The sequence below is a fragment of the Orbilia oligospora genome (assembly GCF_000225545.1).
Source record: "Orbilia oligospora ATCC 24927 unplaced genomic scaffold scaffold00169, whole genome shotgun sequence".
Taxonomy (NCBI): domain Eukaryota; kingdom Fungi; phylum Ascomycota; class Orbiliomycetes; order Orbiliales; family Orbiliaceae; genus Orbilia; species Orbilia oligospora.
The window spans coordinates 806316-826117 of NW_011645726.1; the positions used below are offsets into that span (position 1 = coordinate 806316).

At 44.8% G+C, this 19802-nt stretch overlaps 8 protein-coding genes across 8 annotated transcripts; 2 read left to right on the plus strand and 6 right to left on the minus strand.

The window, feature by feature from the left end:
• Positions 1-2018: 2018 nt before the first annotated feature.
• On the minus strand, positions 2019-3153 carry AOL_s00169g234 (uncharacterized protein; the record flags this gene model as incomplete). Its single annotated transcript, XM_011127591.1, has 3 exons — positions 2019-2291; positions 2375-3059; positions 3119-3153. The coding sequence occupies 3 exons, from the start codon at positions 3151-3153 to the stop codon at positions 2019-2021; spliced, it is 993 nt and encodes a 330-aa protein (XP_011125893.1).
• Positions 3154-3853: 700 nt separating this feature from the next.
• Positions 3854-5440, minus strand: AOL_s00169g235 (uncharacterized protein; the record flags this gene model as incomplete). The annotated part of the gene is made up of 2 exons (XM_011127592.1): positions 3854-5283; positions 5356-5440. 2 exons carry the CDS (start codon positions 5438-5440, stop codon positions 3854-3856), a joined length of 1515 nt encoding a protein of 504 aa, XP_011125894.1.
• Positions 5441-6188: 748 nt separating this feature from the next.
• AOL_s00169g236 (uncharacterized protein) lies at positions 6189-8121 on the minus strand (the record flags this gene model as incomplete). Its single annotated transcript, XM_011127593.1, has 4 exons — positions 6189-7405; positions 7470-7594; positions 7654-7936; positions 7998-8121. 4 exons carry the CDS (start codon positions 8119-8121, stop codon positions 6189-6191), a joined length of 1749 nt encoding a protein of 582 aa, XP_011125895.1.
• A 495-nt stretch (positions 8122-8616) lies between these two features.
• Positions 8617-9868, minus strand: AOL_s00169g237 (uncharacterized protein; the record flags this gene model as incomplete). The annotated part of the gene is made up of 4 exons (XM_011127594.1): positions 8617-9080; positions 9144-9265; positions 9355-9649; positions 9730-9868. The coding sequence occupies 4 exons, from the start codon at positions 9866-9868 to the stop codon at positions 8617-8619; spliced, it is 1020 nt and encodes a 339-aa protein (XP_011125896.1).
• A 386-nt stretch (positions 9869-10254) lies between these two features.
• AOL_s00169g238 (uncharacterized protein) lies at positions 10255-11792 on the minus strand (the record flags this gene model as incomplete). The annotated part of the gene is made up of 3 exons (XM_011127595.1): positions 10255-11239; positions 11322-11574; positions 11660-11792. 3 exons carry the CDS (start codon positions 11790-11792, stop codon positions 10255-10257), a joined length of 1371 nt encoding a protein of 456 aa, XP_011125897.1.
• Positions 11793-13050: 1258 nt separating this feature from the next.
• Positions 13051-13839, plus strand: AOL_s00169g239 (uncharacterized protein; the record flags this gene model as incomplete). The annotated part of the gene is made up of 1 exon (XM_011127596.1): positions 13051-13839. The coding sequence occupies one exon, from the start codon at positions 13051-13053 to the stop codon at positions 13837-13839; it is 789 nt and encodes a 262-aa protein (XP_011125898.1).
• A 1172-nt stretch (positions 13840-15011) lies between these two features.
• AOL_s00169g240 (uncharacterized protein) lies at positions 15012-15962 on the plus strand (the record flags this gene model as incomplete). The annotated part of the gene is made up of 2 exons (XM_011127597.1): positions 15012-15127; positions 15233-15962. The coding sequence occupies 2 exons, from the start codon at positions 15012-15014 to the stop codon at positions 15960-15962; spliced, it is 846 nt and encodes a 281-aa protein (XP_011125899.1).
• A 612-nt stretch (positions 15963-16574) lies between these two features.
• AOL_s00169g241 (uncharacterized protein) lies at positions 16575-17102 on the minus strand (the record flags this gene model as incomplete). The annotated part of the gene is made up of 1 exon (XM_011127598.1): positions 16575-17102. The coding sequence occupies one exon, from the start codon at positions 17100-17102 to the stop codon at positions 16575-16577; it is 528 nt and encodes a 175-aa protein (XP_011125900.1).
• Between the last annotated feature and the right edge of the window lie 2700 nt (positions 17103-19802).

The following is a 19802-nucleotide window of genomic DNA, read 5'->3' on the forward strand; positions in this document are numbered from 1 at the left end:
GGCTATTGTAAAACGTACTTAGCCAAACTAGATCTACCTAACGAGACCAATATTAGGTGCATATTACAATAAGTACGCGAGTTATAAGGCTGTAATCGTCTTAACTAAGCCTACGGGTGCAAAAAACAAGACCTTTATATATAGAGAACAAGGTCTATAAGTTTGTAGTAAAATAGTGGCCGAAATTCCGTCCCATATCGAAATTTCTGCAGTTGAATTTACGAGTAATAAAAAGAGTGTAAATTTATAAATTAAATGAAAGAATTATTGATTCGCAGCTGATTGAATTGAAAGGTGAGGAGCGTTAACATACTAGGTGGTTCTTTCGTCCCTTTATATATATAAATTTTACGAAGGAGAAATACAATTATCTAGCTAGTACGAAATGCACAGTTGGTAAGCGAACAGGTGCGAAACCGGCGCGCGATCACCTCTTGATCATGTTTCGATCATGTCTTGATCATGTCTTGATCATGTCTTGATCATGTCTTGATCATGTTTCGATCATGTTTCGATCATGTCTTGATCACTAACTGTGTTGTTTCGTTGATTGCTTTCATCTTCTCTTTTTCCAAGTTCCCACCGGTACCGAATTTGCGCGAATTAGAACAGATATAAAGTTAGCAGCTTAAAACTGAAGATTTATAACGCTACTAGTTGAATTCAAGATATTTCACAGGCAGTATCGAGTCTTCTTATATATACCGTTTAAGTATATTTACATAAAGATTGTATAGATGGAGTGCATAAGATGGCTTCATAGCATAGGCGCTAACTAGTACTATAGTCTAAGTTTGCATACGCGTATTTATTATCCGGTATTTCGCCATCAATTCTATTAAAATCTACTTACTGGTTGTTCCATGCATCTCCATATTTTTTATTTTTTTTGGCGGGGGGGCGGTTGAAACCCAAAAAGGGAAAAACTTTTCTTCCCATCGAATTTCTAGAGGCTGGTAATTTAGTTGAGAGGCTGATAGAATCTCAAGAATGAAACGACCGGAGAGTCCATGCCTACTAGAGATGGGTTTAAATTGGACTATTCATGAAGGGCAAACATTCAGGAATATATACTCCTAATTAAATAACTACAGCGTTAACTGACTCAATGGAGAGAGAAGCACACATAATAACTAGCAGTGCAAAGAGTAAGAAAAGGCATATATATATATATATAGTTTATAGAACAAATTGTGCACGTGGGTACATTTCAGTCCCTAGACAAGTGTGTCTATCTTATCGCACAGGGTACAAGTTTATAAATTGCAGCACGCTTTGCATTATCTTTCCTTGCCAAAGCCTTCACTCGCTCTTCTGCTCTCGGTTAGCACTTCAAAAGTGGAGTGCATATAAAATAGCTATCATATCAGACGACCTACGAGGGAACATTAGCCGTAGGTATTGGATAGGGACGGAGTGGGCCGAGTGGAAAGTACACATCGAGGCGATTAGTGATAATATATGTATTATAATAGCAGGCTTGCAGCATCGCTATAAAGCTGTACGAATAGGTTTGCGGAGCGCGCGATCATGTATAGAACGGTTTCTTTAATAGCGTGGATTAGGATGACAGGTAGAAAGAAACATGAGGTCAATGTTTTAAAAGTGAAAACGTGGGCCTAATAGCCGCTTGGGTGTATACGGAAATAGTATCGGAGCATAATTCTCTATTCTAAGAAAATCTTTGCGATCTTTTGATGCCGGATGGAAATAAGCCTTCTAGAAAGACCGCAGTTTCCGAGTTGACACTAGTTTGTGACGGAAAAGATAAGGTAGAATGGAGACTCGAAAGAGTGGATTGCATAGTTTTGGAAGGAAAAGAAATCAGAAAGACTTTAAAAACTTGCAAAGAAACAAAGATATCCCATTTCGAACAGAGTTCTGGCGTTAACCTTCAACTCGGTGATTCCGCTCGATTTTCTATGCCTCTTGTCAACAATTACTCCGTGCGGTGGAGGTGTCCTAAACTTACTTGATTGTGATCAAATGCTCGAAGGGAAAATTCTAGGCCAGGTAGATTATTTGCCATCATGACCGGGCCATGGAGTCAATCCAGCAGCATGTTTACCAATGAGAACGATGTACTCAAGTATTTCTGGTTCATCGCGGAGGGTACCCATCCAACCCAGGTGGTAAATGTATTCTTGGGGGTCTAAGTTTGAGAACCTGAAAATATCACACATATCCGCAAAAGAGTATTGCTGGAGGCAGTCTCGCATCGTAGGATTGCTGATTTTCCAACAGTTTTTAACTAATCGCTTGAAGCATTTGCCAACTTCGGCTGGGAGCGGCTGGTAAGAAGGCCCCAAAGTTAGTTTATATGTCTGTCAGTATTAAGAACGTTTCGGTACCGCTAAAAGCTCCAGTTACTAACCATACGTTGCCTTAACTGCTTGAACAATCGCTCTCTGGAGCGTGAGTCTTCACTTCGGTGTGTGGTGAAGGCCTGTACTTTGAACATAGCGTTGCGAACCTTGGCACTCAACTTCTCGTAACGCTCGGTATTCGGTTGATGAGCAAGCTTATTGGCTGTGGGGACCCGGGGTTGCAAGGCGGCTGGGTATCGTGGTTGATAGGCACGGCGTGAGCCAGCTGGAGCAAGAGGAGAAATAGCAGTCTCTCTCTTAACACGACGGACTGGGGTATGATCGCGTTCAAGATGAGGAATAGCCAATCTTTTCTCAGAAGGCTCGGATAGTTTCTCAAGACGAGAGCCGTTGAAGACAGAGACCTCTAATCCACGAGGCTTAGGAGAGGCCGAATTGACCTGGACTTCTTCATCAGCTGAGGCGAAGTCTTCTTCATCGCTTGAGATGAGGTTTCCTTCATCGTTTGACATTATGCATGAGATGAGGTCTTCTTCATCGCTTGGTTCGAGGCTGCGACTATTGATTGGGATGAAGTCTTCATCATTGACTGGGGCGATGTCTCCAACATCGCCGGGCGTGAAGTCCTCTCCATCGCTAAGGCCTCTGTTTTGGGTAAAGCCTTCGTCATCGAAAATTTTCTCGGCACCGTGTGGGCTTTCGACTTCGTATTCCATAGGAAAGTTGGGATCACTTCCATTTATCATGTTAGTTAGCTCGCATACTAGTTTTCCATTATCAGGGAAGTATACGTAAGATCTTGTGGAGAAGAAAGATTATTCCCCATTTTGATGTGAGCTTCAGGATGAGATTTATCGAATTTTTAAGTCGGAGTTATAGTAGGTACGAATGGTGATTGAAAGGAGAAGGTTGCTTTCTGGCGGTATACATGCAAGACATGGTAAGAAAATAAATCGTGAAGCTTTATCATAAGACCAGTGTGCCATCGTCGATGTGACGTTTTGGGTTATATCAGCGATGCCGTTTGCAATACTTGCGCCGCTTGTAATTGTTGAAATGCGCGGTAAGCGATGACATCGTGGTTTTTTTTGTGGTGTTTAGCAATGTGTTCGTATATAGCTTCATCCTCATTTCTCTTCTTTAAGTCTGGCCTCTTAACTAACGTTAATATGATAACTATCCCTCCACAGATTTGTAAAAGATGAAGATCTTGCACTCTGCTACGATGACATTTCATTCGTGAGAAGTAGTGATAGCAGCTCCAATGGAAGGGAAAACAGTCCTAAGCAAATACAGTTCCATTCGAATTACCAGGGAGGGTACAAGACTAGTCTGAAGCATATGTTCTTTTGTATAGATAGGTATATATAAGGATCGATAACATGAGAAGATTGACAAGAAGGAATAGAATATACCAAAGCAGTCATGACGGTCATCAGAAAACGGCTATGAAGTTCAGCCAAAACAAAAACAAAAAAACTGGAAGGGAAATAAGGAAATAAGGAAATAATGAAAGAGGAGGCTGCTTAGTACTGATAGGCATGTTGAACGCGGGTTCGAGGAAGGCTTTGTGGAAGCACTGGAACCGGAGCCGGCTCTAGAGCTCTAGTTGCATAATGTGGCCTTGGAGGAGCCGACATTATCGGGGCCGGAGCAAATGTTTTGGTGTCGACAAATACTGGTGCTCCGTATTCGTTATATGTGATCGTTTGAGGGGGCGGGAGCATCTTGAATTCCTTCTTTCTTGCCGGAGGGCTGTAACTGATGCCCCTGTCAAGTCGAATCTCTTTTATAGATCGGGCTCTAGAACGACCGCCCTGACTAATGACGGTACTAGCTTCCTCTATCTCGCGGGGCCTTTCGATAACAACCTCACGAGGTCGCTCCACCACCACTGGCTTCTCGACAACGATCTCTTTCGGCCTTACCAGGACCTCCCTAGTTTCCTTGGGCCGTTCGATGACATATCTTTCTTCAGAATCTCGATGTCGCGATGACAGTCGAAGTCGTTCAATGTCGACCTCTGGGCCACTATTTGCATATTTTGATACCTCGCTATAAGGTATTTCCTTGCGGCGGATGGGAATAATAATCTTCTCGTCCTTGATGACTGGGGCTTCAATGGTCCTACGCGGCTGAATTATGGTGACATCTTCCTCGACGACTTCACGTTCGGATGTCGGTCTGACAATCTTGGCTGGTTCGTTGTTTATGGTATCCTTGGGTCGGATAAGGATAACGTCCTGGTCGATTTCCCGGTAGCCGGTACTTGTAACCCTGTTACCACGATCCCGAACGATGACAGTATCGCTCGGGTAAAAGAAACTACCCTTGCGTTCGGTTTCCTTGGGTAGTTCCACAAGAAGCTTCTCACTAACTCTAGACTGACTAGCTGCTCGCCTTCCAGAGAGCTGCTCTACCACCTTTGTGCTAGATACTTCGACTTCTTTTACGTATGCGATAGGGAATATACCCTTCTTGCGGGTGGACAAATTTGTCCCCTTGTACCAGTTTTTATCGACATACCGTTTGACTTCAATGACATCCCCGATTTTTATCTCAAGGTCCCCTTTCTCACTCCTCTCGAACTCATGGACTGGGGTGACAAATTGTGGTGGACTTGAAATTGTCAACGACGAGAGACTATCGCTCGAAGAACTGCTCGAAATCGAATTGGGGCGATGGTGCCTGTGATGTCGCCGATGATGTCTATCGCCATGACGGGAGGAATGGTGTCGGGACGACCGCGCGTGGGAATGGTGCGACCGTGAGCGCGATGTCCTCGTTCTAGAGCTACTGCTGGATCTGGAACTAGACCTAGATCTCGATCGGGAACGGTGGATTCTGCGTTCAGATTGCGATCCATAGCGACCCTGGCGCTCGCGCTCGTAAGGTCGGTATGAAGTCAGCGACAAGTCCGCAATGGAATGGCGGCCGCTGTAATCCTTGTGGTAGCCTGCAAATTGGTGACATCAGAAAGCGAAATTTATAAAATCAGCGTCGGAAAAAGAAGGAGAAGAGAACTTACGATAATCGGAAATCTCATTCGTCGTTCGTTCCTTTTCGACGTAGAAGCGTGGCGACGACATAAAATATCGGTTTGGATTCGCCATTTTTTCCCGGCTGCTTCAGCGGCAAACGCAAAACCGAGCGATCTTCGCGCGAATTCGTGGGCAAAAACTAGGTATTGAAGGGCGAATTGAGGATTAAACTTGGTAGCACTGGGAACAGACACAGCTAGCTATATAACATCAGATTCGGCTTGAAGTTGCACGTTGAAAGTTGGGAATAAATTGTCAGCTGGGAATTAGCGCTCCGCCACAAGCAATGATGATTCCCCCGCAGCTAGACGGAAAGGTGAGATGATGAGTCGCACTTGTTGCAGTCAAACATTTTCGAAGTTCAGCCAGCTGTGCCACGAAATATAAACTTGGCCTTGGATCCTGCATGTGAAACTGTTCGAGAATTCACGATCCCAATTGCAAAACCAGAATAATACTTCTACCGACGACTACATCACTTTTCACCCTTCAGCAAGCCTAAATTTTGATGCAGAACGCCAGACGATGGCGCCCGATGACGTTTAGCTCGTGCGATAACCGTCCTTGATGGCCTGCCATCGTGACGTAAAGATATCGACGCTTATCCCTTTTCGTGGGTCTGCATGGGAGATTTACAGGGGTTGAAAATACCACACGACATGTGCGTTGACATGAGGAGAATGCCAGCCCGGGATCCGGCGTTCGCAGATATCAGTATTAATTTTGACACATTTGATTCATAAAATATTTCTTTATTCCAACGGCATCTTGTATCGGATTATTATTGCATTGCTCGCAAATATAGCTAGCTATCGTGCACTTACATACCAACAGCACCAATGCCACTCTGTGGGTTGGCTCCCGTGGCCCCAGGAGCTACATACCGAGGATGGCCTTGATCTATCGCTAATTTAATAATGTCCTGTCGGTTGTCGGGACAAGTAGGAGGAGGTGTTCCATCCAGAGCAGCCTTGTAAAAGTCCAAAATCGAGTAATGGCCCCAACCACGGTCGACCAGGGATTGGACCTCATCATCGCTGATGCCGTTCCTTAATGTCAACAAATTCTGCACACATTCCGCGTAGACATTGTACTGCCTATCTGCTAAATTTCGTTGAGATTTACTTATGGTTTCAATTGCTATCGGAGTCATGAGCGGAATTGGTCGTAAACCGACGGCGGGGCTTAGATCTACCTGGGGCTCTGGGACGACCATCAGCTCAGCATCTTCGTCTCCCCCCTGTCCCTGAGGACCAATTTGCTCATCTTCATCCTCATCTATATCCACTGCAAGCTCTTGGGTCCTAAAATCTGGTGTCACGGGAAGTTGATCGAAACTTCCGGGGGTAAAAATATCAAGCGGCGGTGCCAGTAACTCGTTAGGGATATCTTCTTCGGGCCAGTCGCCGCTAATATCATTTGCAGGGGCAGTTTCTCCTGCAACGTCATTGCCGGCGAGGGTATAAAAGCTTCTAAACTCCTCGTGTGGATCTCTATCGATTTGATGGAGAATGTCCTCCATATTCGGCGGTTGAATATGCAGTCTTGCCGGCCTGAAGATGCTGGGTCTTTTAAGCTGAGATATTCGGGCACGAGGCTCAAAAAGTCCATTTCTGGTGAAGTCGTTATCGTCTTCACCTTGGTTGAGAATAGAGTCATCTCTTGATTCTGGTTGGTATTCAGGCTGTAGTCTTCTATGCGAAGAGAAAGGATCGGTCCAACCACCCACCGGCTCGTCATCCATATTAAGCGGTGGAATTTCAATAGTCGGTTTTTGTTCTAGCTGTGCTCCTAGCATTCGCCCAAAGACGCTGGCAGCAGCCCTGCAGTATCTCGCAAGACGGCCACAGTTATATCGGGACTTTGGAGCATCCGGTTCTGTCACTTTTTCTACGTCTGGTTCATCGATCTCAGTGAATCCTAAGCTTTCCACGCGCAGCTCGGCTAGTGGTTGTTTGCCGTGGGTTAGTACTAATGAGGGTTCTCGGACGAGCTCATACAATCCGTCTCCTATCCCTGTTGGGAAACCCTTTTTGACTACAGTATGTCAGTGATAAGTACTACGAAGTCATGTGTGTTTAGGGTAGAATTGCATCCATACGAAAAAGGTTTCGGTGTTCAGCGTCCGAAGGACCATAGAACTCCAGGGTGTCTCCGACTTGGATAAAATCATCTGGCGCATTCTTATTAATTTTTTGGTAAACGCCATCGCGCTTAACGCGAAACCTTCGAATTCAGATTTTTTAGTATGCTGTCTTTATTGACGGTTTAAACGACGAACTTACTCCGTCCGAAAAATCTCTCCAGGCTCCAAACGTCCAAATTGTAATCTGTTTTCAGGATCAAGGGTATTTGTAATACCACCGATACCCGAATCCTCCGCCCCACCAGTAAGTTGTATCAAAGTTTCACCCGTGGGAGTCTCCATCTTCGGCGAGAGCTCCCAGTGCCACCCAGGGATACCATCCGGGCAGGGTCTATCCTTAGGATCCACGAGGGTTAGGCCGTGGTTGTAGCTTTTATTTAAGATTGCGCCCATAACCCAGCCATCTGTTCTTGGTTTACATACTATACACTCATAGTAAGATCTCTAAAAGGACAGTCTTTTGGTTGGTACGGGAATACATACATCTTAGGCTGGGGATGTCAGCTGCATCTTTGCCGAGGGGTACGGCGGTTATAACTAGTCCCACGGCATCTCGTGCAGATAAGCAGAAGAGTACGACTCTCAGGATAGGGATCTGCCAACGCATTCTTGATACTTGCATATGATGTCTGCGGTACAGAACTTGCCAAAGCTTTTAACTTTTCGGATTCGACTGCTGAACAGGTGATATTTGCATGGCATATCGTGGCAACCCACCAAGGCCATTACTGAGAAAATTTATTGACTTAACTGGCATTGCAATTAATTAATAGGTTTGAATTTACTGTTTCCGTAAGGTTAATGATGAGATTGTACATAATATTGTGCTCAAAGAAGAGAAAGCTCGCAAATTTGCGGTAGCAGCGGCCATGACACTAAAGGATTTGTTGCATTTGGGCATCGGGCCGCGGGCCGAGCTGCGACAGGCTCATCATTGAATTAGTATCGGTCTATCAATATATATAAAGTTTTAGAGGCCACATTCTGTCGTTTTTCGAATTATTATTACAAGAATAGACTAATACTAAGAACGCATCATATAGGAATAAAGATAACTAAAACTGCAAGTGTTACCGTTCATATAACGATGTATATTATTGCTTTACTGATTTCCCTTTTCGTCCTTTCGACGAACTGTTTCGACCTCAAATCTTTCAAACGTTGGTTCCGCATTACCACCACCCCCAATGAACTCCTCCTCTTCAATAAATTCCCCCTCAACATCCTTCGGCTTGGCCAAATAATTCTTGATACTACCTGAAACTTTGTCTCCAGCTTTTCCAAAAGACTTGGTGAGTTTACCGAAAAGCCCCTTTCCCATTCGACCAAAAGTACTGAGTTTGCTTTGCTCAGGGAACATCTGCTCGTAAACTTTATACTCATCTTTGTCAATATAGTCTAAGTTAAGACCCTTCGTATCACTTTTTTGTTCTTCGAAGATGGAATCTTTATTCTTCCCGCGGTCTCCAATGATGCGGAACTCGACTACGGGTGTAGTCTTCGTAACAGGCAGTGCAGAGCCACGTCCGATATGCCAGTAGCTACCCTCCCCGCCGAAACTTTGGACTATATTTACTCGCGTTAGAGGATGTAAATTCTGGTTCCCGACGGAGCTAGTTGAAGACTTACGTCTCAAGACACGTTGCTCGGCCTTAGTTCCTCCAATTCCGACGAAATCCAAGAGATCTGCCGTCTTTGCAGCTGTACTGTCGCTGAGAGCTAGGTTTTTACCATTCCTCACAAGCGTAAATCTGTATTCCAAATAAGGCCGTTAGATATTCGAACACAAAGTCGTTTTCGATACCCTCCTAGCTTCCTCATAGAAGTATTATCAACTTACGGCGCATCAACAAAGCCACCTTCGTAATAACCATACGAGAAGAAAGTATTTTGGATATTGGAATCATAGGTTATAACTGGTCTGGGGCTTTTGATTCCAGTTGACTTATCCACAACAGACTTAGAATTAGTACCGGTAAGAAAGAATCTACTGATTTCTTCTCCCATGTCCAACATTCTGTCGCCAGGGACTTGGAATGTCCATTGATCGGCGTCAGCACCATCTTTTTTGTCGCATTTGGTGTCCATGTCGGCCGCGTAGATACCCCATCTTACACCTAGCTTCGGGTGACATACTAAAAATAATAAGTACGGATTTGAGCTACGTTCGTCTCGTTCCTGATATATGGAGGCAATTAGGCCCAATCTTACTTACGTATCCAGCTGGGTTCAATTCTTCCCCTCGGTTGTTCTATATCCAACGCTTTGTCATAGATTCCGATGCGGAAGGCGAGGCCTAGAGATGCAAAGACTTGGAGGAACCCGAGGGTTTCGATTTTGCTAAAGTGAACCATCTTGATTTATTTAGGTATATCCAGTATCGATATAGTCTATACTGTAAAGATGTTAGACAGGAGGTACTAAAGAGTATAAATTCTTTGCCCTTCCAGGTTGCCCACGCGATAATCGTCAAAAGCATTTTGATATGCGCATGTTTTGTTCTATGGGTCCCAAACTGGGGTTTCTGCTCTAATTAGAATTATATATCTCACGCAATTGTCGGACAGTCTGCAACCACACTACTTCTGATATGTTACCACCATGAACGGTAGAAAAGACGGGACAGACTAGCACGCTGACAGGGTGTAGCGGCCGAAACTTAACATTATCGTAGCGTCCTTGCGACAAGTTGTAAGAAGCTTAGTACATTAAATGTTAACATACATAAAACAATTGAAGTTTAAGTACTATTACTTTCATCAGCGACCGGCCAGGGTAGTATTGGCCCTATGTTTCCCGCTTTTCTCCTCGTAGCCGATTTCAAAAAGACGGGCTGGTTAGAAATACCTTTAACGGGTTGTGGAGGGGCCCAGCGCTGTTGTGTGCTCATTCCAATAGCTTCATCGAACCCCGCATTAATTTCATTTCCATATGCGGTGGGCGTATATGAAACGGAGCCTAAGTTTAGTTGCGAGCCGCTAGTATCAAGTGTCGTTTCTTCCGGACTGTTCATGAGGATTCGATCGGTTATATCACTGTCTCCTAGAAGTCTAGATGCTTCCTCGGAATTCTGGTAAGGACTAATCTGAACATCCGAAATTTGTAATATTTCATCCGTTTGAGGATCATATCCATCTGCTCCTGGTTGCGGATAACGATATCCAGCCGATAATCTGAAGGGGTCTTTTGGAATGATAGCCGGAGGAGTTAATATAGAATCATACCTCTTGCTACCGGTAGACCAATCCGCTTGTTCGATGAAGGCGTCACTGTCTTCTGGGCTAAACATTGCGATATCTTCACCTACGTCATCTGACATCGTATCAGGGGTTCTTTGGTTAGGTCCGGCCCATTCCCAAGTCTCTGTAGTCGGATTATATGTCGGAACCCCAACGTCATCAGAGCTATCTGTTTCATCCGACTCTTCGTATATGGGTAAGTTGCCTTGTCCAGCCTGTTCTGGGTTTGGTGCAACCCGAAGAGTCATAGTCATAGGATCCAATGCCGTCCTAGTAGTGTAGAATACACCTTTTGGCTCGTCTCCTTGGTCGGTTAGAAGAGTCCCTATCCAAAGTATTAGAGCTGGGCTTGAATAGATAAATTGCAAGCTTTTTTTAAGAAAGTTCGCCCTGACCTTCAAGTTTATATTGGCCTGGTCGGTCCATAGATCCAAATAATACCAAGTGATCTCCAGAGCGTATCCCTCGGCTTCCCCCTGATATTTTCTTTGGGATCATAGGAGAGAATCTCAATGGAATAGCTATATTAGCTAAAGTTACCGGAGAAAATAGTCGGACAAGAACTCACATCGCTTTATGAAACTGCGAGTTCGTCCCCAACCTCCCAACCTTCAATGCCGCCCTTTTCTTATCCCCGACAAGCACAATAGATTCTCCTCCAATTGTGTCGAATGAGAAATATTCATATTCTGGGTTCAAATACCGGTTAGGAGTTTCCCGCTGGGCCTGCCAAAAGGAAAGGCCGCCGAGGTGTTCGCATGTAGTTGTTTCTTTGTTAGCTAGGGATACGATATTCCCCATTGACTTGACACCATAGCATACTAAATCACAACAGAAGGATATTGGATAAGTTCTGACTGGCTCTTTTACAATAGTCATTATGGAGGATATGACAGGCGGGCTTACGTTCATAGACTTGGCCTTGGAACGGGCTCTGACTGGTCGAAAAGAAGCCTTCTAGAAAGGTTGCGACGGCTAGAGTGCCACGCAGTTGTAGCGTGGTGATTTGTGCTAAAATCAAGGCAGCCCGGAATGACATCTTGGCCTCCTGGTTCAAATATGGAGAGTGTGCAAGTTTGTACCTGGCCAGTACCCTCGAAGTAATAGTTGGAGAATCACTACCAATAAAGAGAGCTCAACTAGAGGACAGTATAGTTTGTACACTGCTTTCGTCGCCATTATGGAGTCGTTTTATTCCACGTTAACTATGGTTGCTGCTTCTGGAATCTACCCGGCTCAGAGGCTAGGAATCCGCTATTTTGAGGGGGAAGTTTTTAGCACATGCACCATGCATATGTGCTGTGCCGGTGACCGGTGCGTTGGGTGTTGGCGTTAGGCGGCACTACCACGTTTGTCAGGTTTGTCGTTACCATGTTGGGTGTATTTCCTAATCCGGAAGACTCGGCTTTGGCGTGACCATAAATGCGGCGGGGCAGAAAATATCTGAGCACAACGCAGTTTATGAAAGCCTAAATAGTAGGCTTGGCAATGCCAACTGCCAGATTAGGTAGTGCCACAGAATACCACAGTACAACACAGCTCATTGAGCTAACAACACATCCCACTCGGCAAACTACAAAAAAGCGTCTAGACACAGTTCTAGAGAGTCCCGTTCCCCGGAATGCCTACAAAGCTGGAAATCACGTTGCTATACAAAACTTCCATCCGCTCAGACTCTTCCATCCCCTCTAACCAACCCTTCATCACTATCTTGCCTGCAGCTTCTGTTCCCAGAGCGCATAGTTTTTGACCACCAACACACACCAAATATGCAGAACTACTACGAGATCCTTAGAGTGCCGGAAACGGCATCTCCTGATGAGATTAGGAGAGCGTGGAAGATAAGGGCCCTTGAGATACACCCAGACAAGAATTTCGGGGACTCGGGGGCGACGGGGGCTTTTCAGAAGGTAGGTTGAAAGCACTCACTAGGAGGTTGAATTAGAATATCGTTGCGACTAGTGCGAAGTATTTACAGTATAATGGCAGTTTTAACCCTCGAGGGGCTAGTTACTTCTGAAGGATTGTTAGATCGGATTCTATTAAACATAGCTGTAAATTACATAATAGCTAATTGTTTTTATCTATACAGCACCAGGAGGCCTGAGTGCCTCATAGACCCTAGGAAGAGAGGGGATTACGACCGGAGAGCGAGGCCGGCCGCAACACCGGCTGCCTCTGCTCGTAAAACCTCAAGGGGGGGAGGCACCCCTTTTACCGCCCCCGAGCCTGGGCTTTCCACAGAAGAAGAATCTTTCCGCCGGAGGTGGTGGATGCATGAAATCATGCGACCACAAATGCCGAGGGAGCGAGAGTTAATTTTCTTCTTGACTCGTAAGCTCGACCACCTCCGGCAAAGGGTCGCCCAATACGAGGCGAAAATTGAGAGCTGGGAGGAAAGAAGGAGGAAGAAGGCATGGTCGCTCTTCTTGGGGAGGAAAAGGGCGGGTGGGCAAATGTTTCCCACCAGGCTCGAAGGCCACACCAGGAAGGAGCTGAATGCACACAAAGTAGGAAGCATTACAAAGCACATAGCCGATGCTGAAGAAACTCATAAGGACCTTACTCGTTCGCAAGCTGCCGTTTATTGGTGGGAAAAGAGTGAGGAGGAAATGCTGAAGCAGAAGAAAGATCTGGAAGAGATTATGGGGCGAGGACGTGCCGCCAGAGAGAGTGCGAAGGAGAGAGAGGAAGAAGAGCGGAAGGCAGCAAAGGAAGAAACCCGCAAGGCAGCCGAAAAAGAAAATCTGAGGAGGAGGAGGAAGGAGGAGGAGAGGAAGCAAAGAGAGCAGGAAGAGAATGAGAGAATGAGAAAGGATGAGAAGAGGGGGAGGGAACAAGAAGAACAGGAGAGAAAGAGAAGAGAAGAAGAAGAAAGGGAAAGAAGAAAAAGAGAAGAAGAAAGAGAGGAGAGAAGGAGAAGGCACGCAGAGGCAGCGGAAAGGAGGCGGAGGGTAGAGGAAGAGGTGGCGAGGAGGAGGAAAGAGAACGAAGATACGGAGAGACAAAGGCTGAGGAGGAGGGCGCCAGGAGGGTCGAGGCCGAGGCCATTCGCCTCACCAAGAGGAGGCAGAACGAAAGAATGATGTCTGTCGCCACCAAGGATGGTGGAAGACAATCTCAACTCCGTAAAAATAATGTCAAGTTTGTCACCAGACAAGAAGGGTATTCATTCATGAATGCCCTGGTTGCGAGCTCAGGGCCTGCCGTGGATGCAGAGATAGCCTTGTTAAATCGAAGTGGGTGAGGCGGTTTATTTACATCGAGCGAGGGGAGTCGTGGGACCGGTGGTAGGGAGTTACTCACTTCGGCCAGAAGCGGGGCTATTACCTACACATATTATGCGTAGGGGAGGAGAAATCAAAATCATAAATGAAATTCAGACACCACTCTATAGTGGCAAGTTTCCCGGCTCAGTATGATTATATCTCCAACGTAAGCTCGAGTTCCTTTCGTTAGTGTCCATCTTCCAGGGTTTCAAGAGCCCGTTTGTACATCTCCGGTGTAAAGTCCAACCTAAAGCATGACTGTATCAGTAAATTCTAGTGTATAGTAGCATTAAGTCATATTCAAATGTGAATTGTGAAAGCCTAGTGGTCATTTTAAACTTTAATAGATTTACCGTAGATTATATATATTGCTTGTCTCGTACCAAGACCTGGATTCAAAGATATATTGCGACACTGAAACATTGCTAATATTAATTTCAGCTCTTCCTAACTCAGAATTATACACAAGAAGCGCTTAAGCACTACGGATCCCTCTTCTTATGGGCCCATCTTAATGTAGATTATAAGTAGTGGTTAAGCTTTTAATTGGTCTCAGGGCCAGACGCTCGTATATAATATAACTGAAAGTCACTATTTAAACTATCCCATTATTCGGTCAGTACTAGTTGGTACTATTTGTTGTGGCTCGAGTGTAGCTGCATGGAGCCTGCATAACGTGCCTGAAAGCAATCTGTGCCACCCAATACCAGGAACCTCCACCGAAAAACACGTGGCGGGAAAATAGTATAAAGATGGCGCGGAGTCTAGCATGCATAAGGCTCAAAAACCTAAACTGAACTTCCTCTCTAAAATCAATACTTTCTTTCGTAGAATTACATCCATTTTTCAGATATAGAACGTTTACACTCAGTATTTAACGTAGCTAGTGGCAGCTAATGGCAGCTCTATGTCATTAAACATCATCAAACGAAAAATTTAAACCCATTACACCAAAAACCACGAATTCCGCGAAAAATAAATTTAATTAAATGTCTCGCAGCTTTTCCGGTTCTCCGGTCTCAAGTGGGCTAGGGAGACAATTGCACTCAACAGACGACAAAACCGAGGTAGAAAACAAAGGATCTAAGCAAGTTTCATTTGTAGGGTAAGTAACGGGGATTCCGTACTTCAAATAGATGACTCTTCCTACGTCAGTGCGCTGGCAGTCCATGCTATATCACTAACCTTGTTGTTTAACAAACTAGTATAGTCTGATCAACGATGCCCGATTCTCAGATGTTCAAGTCGTCGTTGGTCCAGAGGAGGCAGTATACAGTCTCCATCGAAACTTTTTGGCCTACCGCTCTGATTTCTTTAGCCGCGTTCTTGATCCTAAATGGAAAGAATCTAAAGACGGGATGGTCAGACTTCCGGAGATACACCCACCGGCTTTCCTAGCAGTGTTGACTTGGATCTATGGCGGCGCATTCTCGATTATCAACCATACCGAATATCTTGCGGAGATATACAAGGCGGTGGATTACTTACAAATCCCGGACTTCAAAGAATGTTTCTTTGAACAACTTATTTCGGCAGTCGCGAAGGATTCTTCGACATCAACAAGGCGAGCTGTGACTCAATGCATTATTCCGAACGCTTTCACGTTGTTGGGGAAGTTTCTAGCGGCAGCACCGGAAACAGATCATCCTACCCTTCAACAGTTGGCAATCACACTTACTGCCTTTTTTGAGGTCCCCTGGGAAGAAATTCATCCATTTGTGGCTCAAGAATCTGAAGGCGTAAATGCGAAAGTGTTGTTTTATATGGTAGCAGTTGGATTGGATGTTTCTGATGGGAAGAAAAACATACCAAAAGTATTGGGAGGGCCGGATATATTGAAGGGTTTAGCGAAGGCAAAGACTCGGGGGGAAACTCTTTCAAGTGTCAGTTCTGGGTTTCGGTTAGAGTCTCGAAATTATTCTTTCGGCGGGGCAGGCTAAATATATGTTAGGTACCATTTCAACAAGCTTCAATACGACTAATCGGTAGCAAAAGCCTGGCCAATGGGTTTTATTAGTTATTTACAAAATTCCGAGCACCTAGCGTTGTTAAATAACTAAAGGATCGTGAAAAGCGAGTGTGAAGGAAAGTCTTTGAACTGTCATTATAAGTTTTTTAGCTATCTATCTGATGAAAAGATAGAATTAATTACATATTAGGATTTGTCAAACCAGGGCCGGCCGACTTGCAGTAGTTCTTTGCTGTACTATAGCAAAACAAAATCAGAAAATCAGAAAACTTTTTTAGATACCGCCCATTGCGATATTCCTTTTTCCCGTCCAGGCCGTTAAGATTTTTAAAATATAAAATATAACCCAAAAGAATGTGAAATGAAATCAAGCAAAGAACTTTTTGTATCCCATTAATTAACCCCCGCCATTAATCCGTTGTTATGTCGTGCCGTCCGACTTTTTGTGCCCCGTGTAGTAACCAGTAATCCAATTCAATCCCATGAAAAATCAAAAAACTTTTATTTGTTGTGGTTGAGCAGTGTTTAAGTGGTGCGATAATAGTGTAGACCAGTGGAGTTTGAGTACCAATATAATAGTCAGTTAAGCGGCATAGCTTGCAGCGCGAGACTCGGACTCAACAAGCTTGAGCTTGATTGGGATACCAGCAGCAGTAACGCAGCAGCTGCCATCCCACCACATAACATTCCATTGTCCGTCTTGCTGACCGGGGAAGGCATACCATCTCTGCTCAAAGTTGTAACCAAGGAACTTTCCAGCAGCTGGGGCGATTTTGACCGATGGACGACCCATATTGAAGGTCCATCCACCTTCCATAACATTATCACCGTACTGCTTTCCAGATCGCTCGGGGTCAGAGAGGAATGCGAGACGAAGAGCGGAGCCACCGACTAAAACGGCTGGGGTATCGATGATTCCGACTGGGTAGCCGTGGAGAGACCAGGACCAGGTGTCATCTTTACCGGTGGCGTAGAAGCGGACGGCGTTTCCAGACTCGGGTTTTCCGAGTTTGGCGAATGGGCCCTCGAGAGAAACAGGCATGCCATTGAAGGGTTGGCCGGGAGCTACTGCTTCTAAAGTGAAGCTTGGGACTGCGGCGACAGCGGCCATGGTGGTGGAGATGATGGCAGAGAGAGTGACGAAAACTTTCATCATTTTGGTGGTCTTAGGAGGATTAAATTTGAGGTAGTGGAATATAGTATTCGAGGTCGAATTGATCGAGAAAGTGGGAGCGTTTGAGTTTGAGGTAGTTGATAGAAGATTGGGAGGCTGATGCCAAAGACTTTTATAGGTGTGTGATTGAAGATGTAAAGCTAAGAGCTTGAGAGCCGTTGTATTGTTGAGTGATGATTGAATGATGTTCTGAAAATAAAAGTTCGATTGAGATGGGATTCGATTCTCTTTTATAGACAAATCCACTAGATCAAGCCCATAAATTTGATGCCTGAGCTTAATCTGGATTAGCATTGGCGAAAATTTTGATTTCAAGGTAGTCGAGAAGCTAGAAGTCGAGATCAGGAGAGAGACCTCATCTAAGACTTTTCCCGATCCCGACGCTAAAGGACCCTTATCCTAGCCCCTGTAGGATATCCGAGTTTGCCATCTACATTTCAAGGGTCACCCTATAATTCCGCTACTACTGTTAAGAATCGGAATGAGCGATAACCTGATAGAGGGATTACCTATACCCAGAATCCATCCTTGTACTCAATTTTCTTCCTTTTTTTCTGGTCTTTGACACTAAATATACACTGCCCTGCGTTAGCGAGGAAGCAACTTCCCTTAGTGGCAGCCTTAATGGGTTCCCTCAGCTATTGAAAGAATTTTTTTTGCAATACGAGGACGGTAGGCTAGACTATAATAGAGAAGCCGATGATATCCTCCTCGCCGACCCAAGGTTCACCGTTGCCTTGTGGGATTTTTTCGGGTCAGCTTTGGGTAGAAATTTCTGGTAGATGCTTGGCTGGAGCTCAGCTTTTCCAGCTAGTTCATGGGCATGATAATTTTTTCTCTCTCAAAGTCTTTCGCATTTTCGTGGGTTGTAATTCCATAGTGCATTGAAGCATGCATATACCGCGGAGATCAATGCCGTCGAGGGTCAATATCAATTAAAGATATCGATCCTAGGAATGATCTGTAAGATTGATCCTGATGCTCACGCCCCATCGATGACGGTCTGATATCGCCATTTCTTTATTATTTGATGTGAACTAGGCTGGCGGGTACGAAAGTCATCTATTAACCAATAAATATCCGGATAGATGGGATATGATACATATTTCCAGATACATGAATTCACGGTATGTTAACACTACATTAACACGCCGCTAACAATCTTCGATCTTCTAGAACACTTAGAAGTGGCAATAAAAACATCTAGCTAGCCGGCCTATCACCCTACGTCAAGAAATCGAATGACTCCATGATCCGGCTGAGCATGAGAATCAAGTTTTTTTCTCCTCGAATTCTGGTTGGATGCGAGTGTGAAGTCCTCTGAACTTGACAACTGAAATGGTCCTTTTTTGATTCTAGTAGCATCTGGCGGCCCTCTTCCCCTTTAACGGCAGTTGATATATCGATTCCCACTGCGCCTTGGCAGCGAGCCAGCTTCTTTTCACATGGATTAGGAGAGTCTGGCCTGCCATTTCAACAACACACTGTTCCCAACATGTCGTTCACGCCTACCCGATTAGGAAAGGTTGACGGAACATGACTTGGGGAAAGAAGTCAGGCTACTATCTGCCATTGGTAGCCGATAGGCATAAGCCTCAAAATGGGGTTTGTCTTTGAGTCTTGTGGTATTCATGAGCTATAATTCGGGGTAGGAAATTTTTACAGATTTTTCCCCTCTGTTTGTTGTGCTCCTCCAGCTTGACTGGGAAGCCGGGCAGGAAGACTAATCAATAAGACGAGAAAGGTTATCACGATATCTACGGGCCGGGTAGGAACCGGGAGGAGTCTTTGATCCTAGCTACCCGAGTGCGATTTCTAAATCCTTGCATTTTCGCTTTTCTGTTTTCTCGTATGACGACGTTATTTGTCGGGAATAGATGGCAGCTAGATGATCGGACTACTTCAATCGGAAATCATATCATCATATTAACGAAGTTCATGACGGTAATCATATCAGGTTGGTATGTATTTCGGCCGACTTAGTACCTTTTGATCGCTGATTGTGTCCATTTAAAATATAGTTATGACTTCGAGCCTCCGTCATGAAGATCTATGAGCTTCTATGTATTTGCGCTACCAGGGGCGTTAGCTTGGCGAGTTTAGCTAGGGACCTTGCATCTATAATGGTATTATGGCGAGAGCCGTATGTCGTATTCGCTACGAGATGGATCGGCAGCATAGTGAAGTGTAGAGGTTGTGAGCTCATGAGTATGGGCATTTGGGTATCGCCGCCTCCCGACCCGGGATGCATTAAGCTTTTTAGATGTGTGCATTCACCAATAATACTCCGATGGTTAGTTAGTGTGAAGATACGAATTATGTGGGGGTGAATGGACATGCACTAACTGTTCTTCATCATAATGGGATTGTTTGTAATCTCATATCCCGTTTATATATATGTATTATTGGGGTTGGAACAACATCCTATGAAATGTCCGATCCATAGCTGTCAAAATTATGACTTTGTGAGAAATTGTATCATACCATGAATAAGGATGCATCGATGATGTAGACGTCGGCGGCGGTATATAGCACAGGAAGTCCAAGTTGCAATGCAACGTCGGGGTTACACGATAATTACTTCTGAGTATCATACTAATGACAAGCGTATTAATACGTATTTCCCTGTGATGGAAT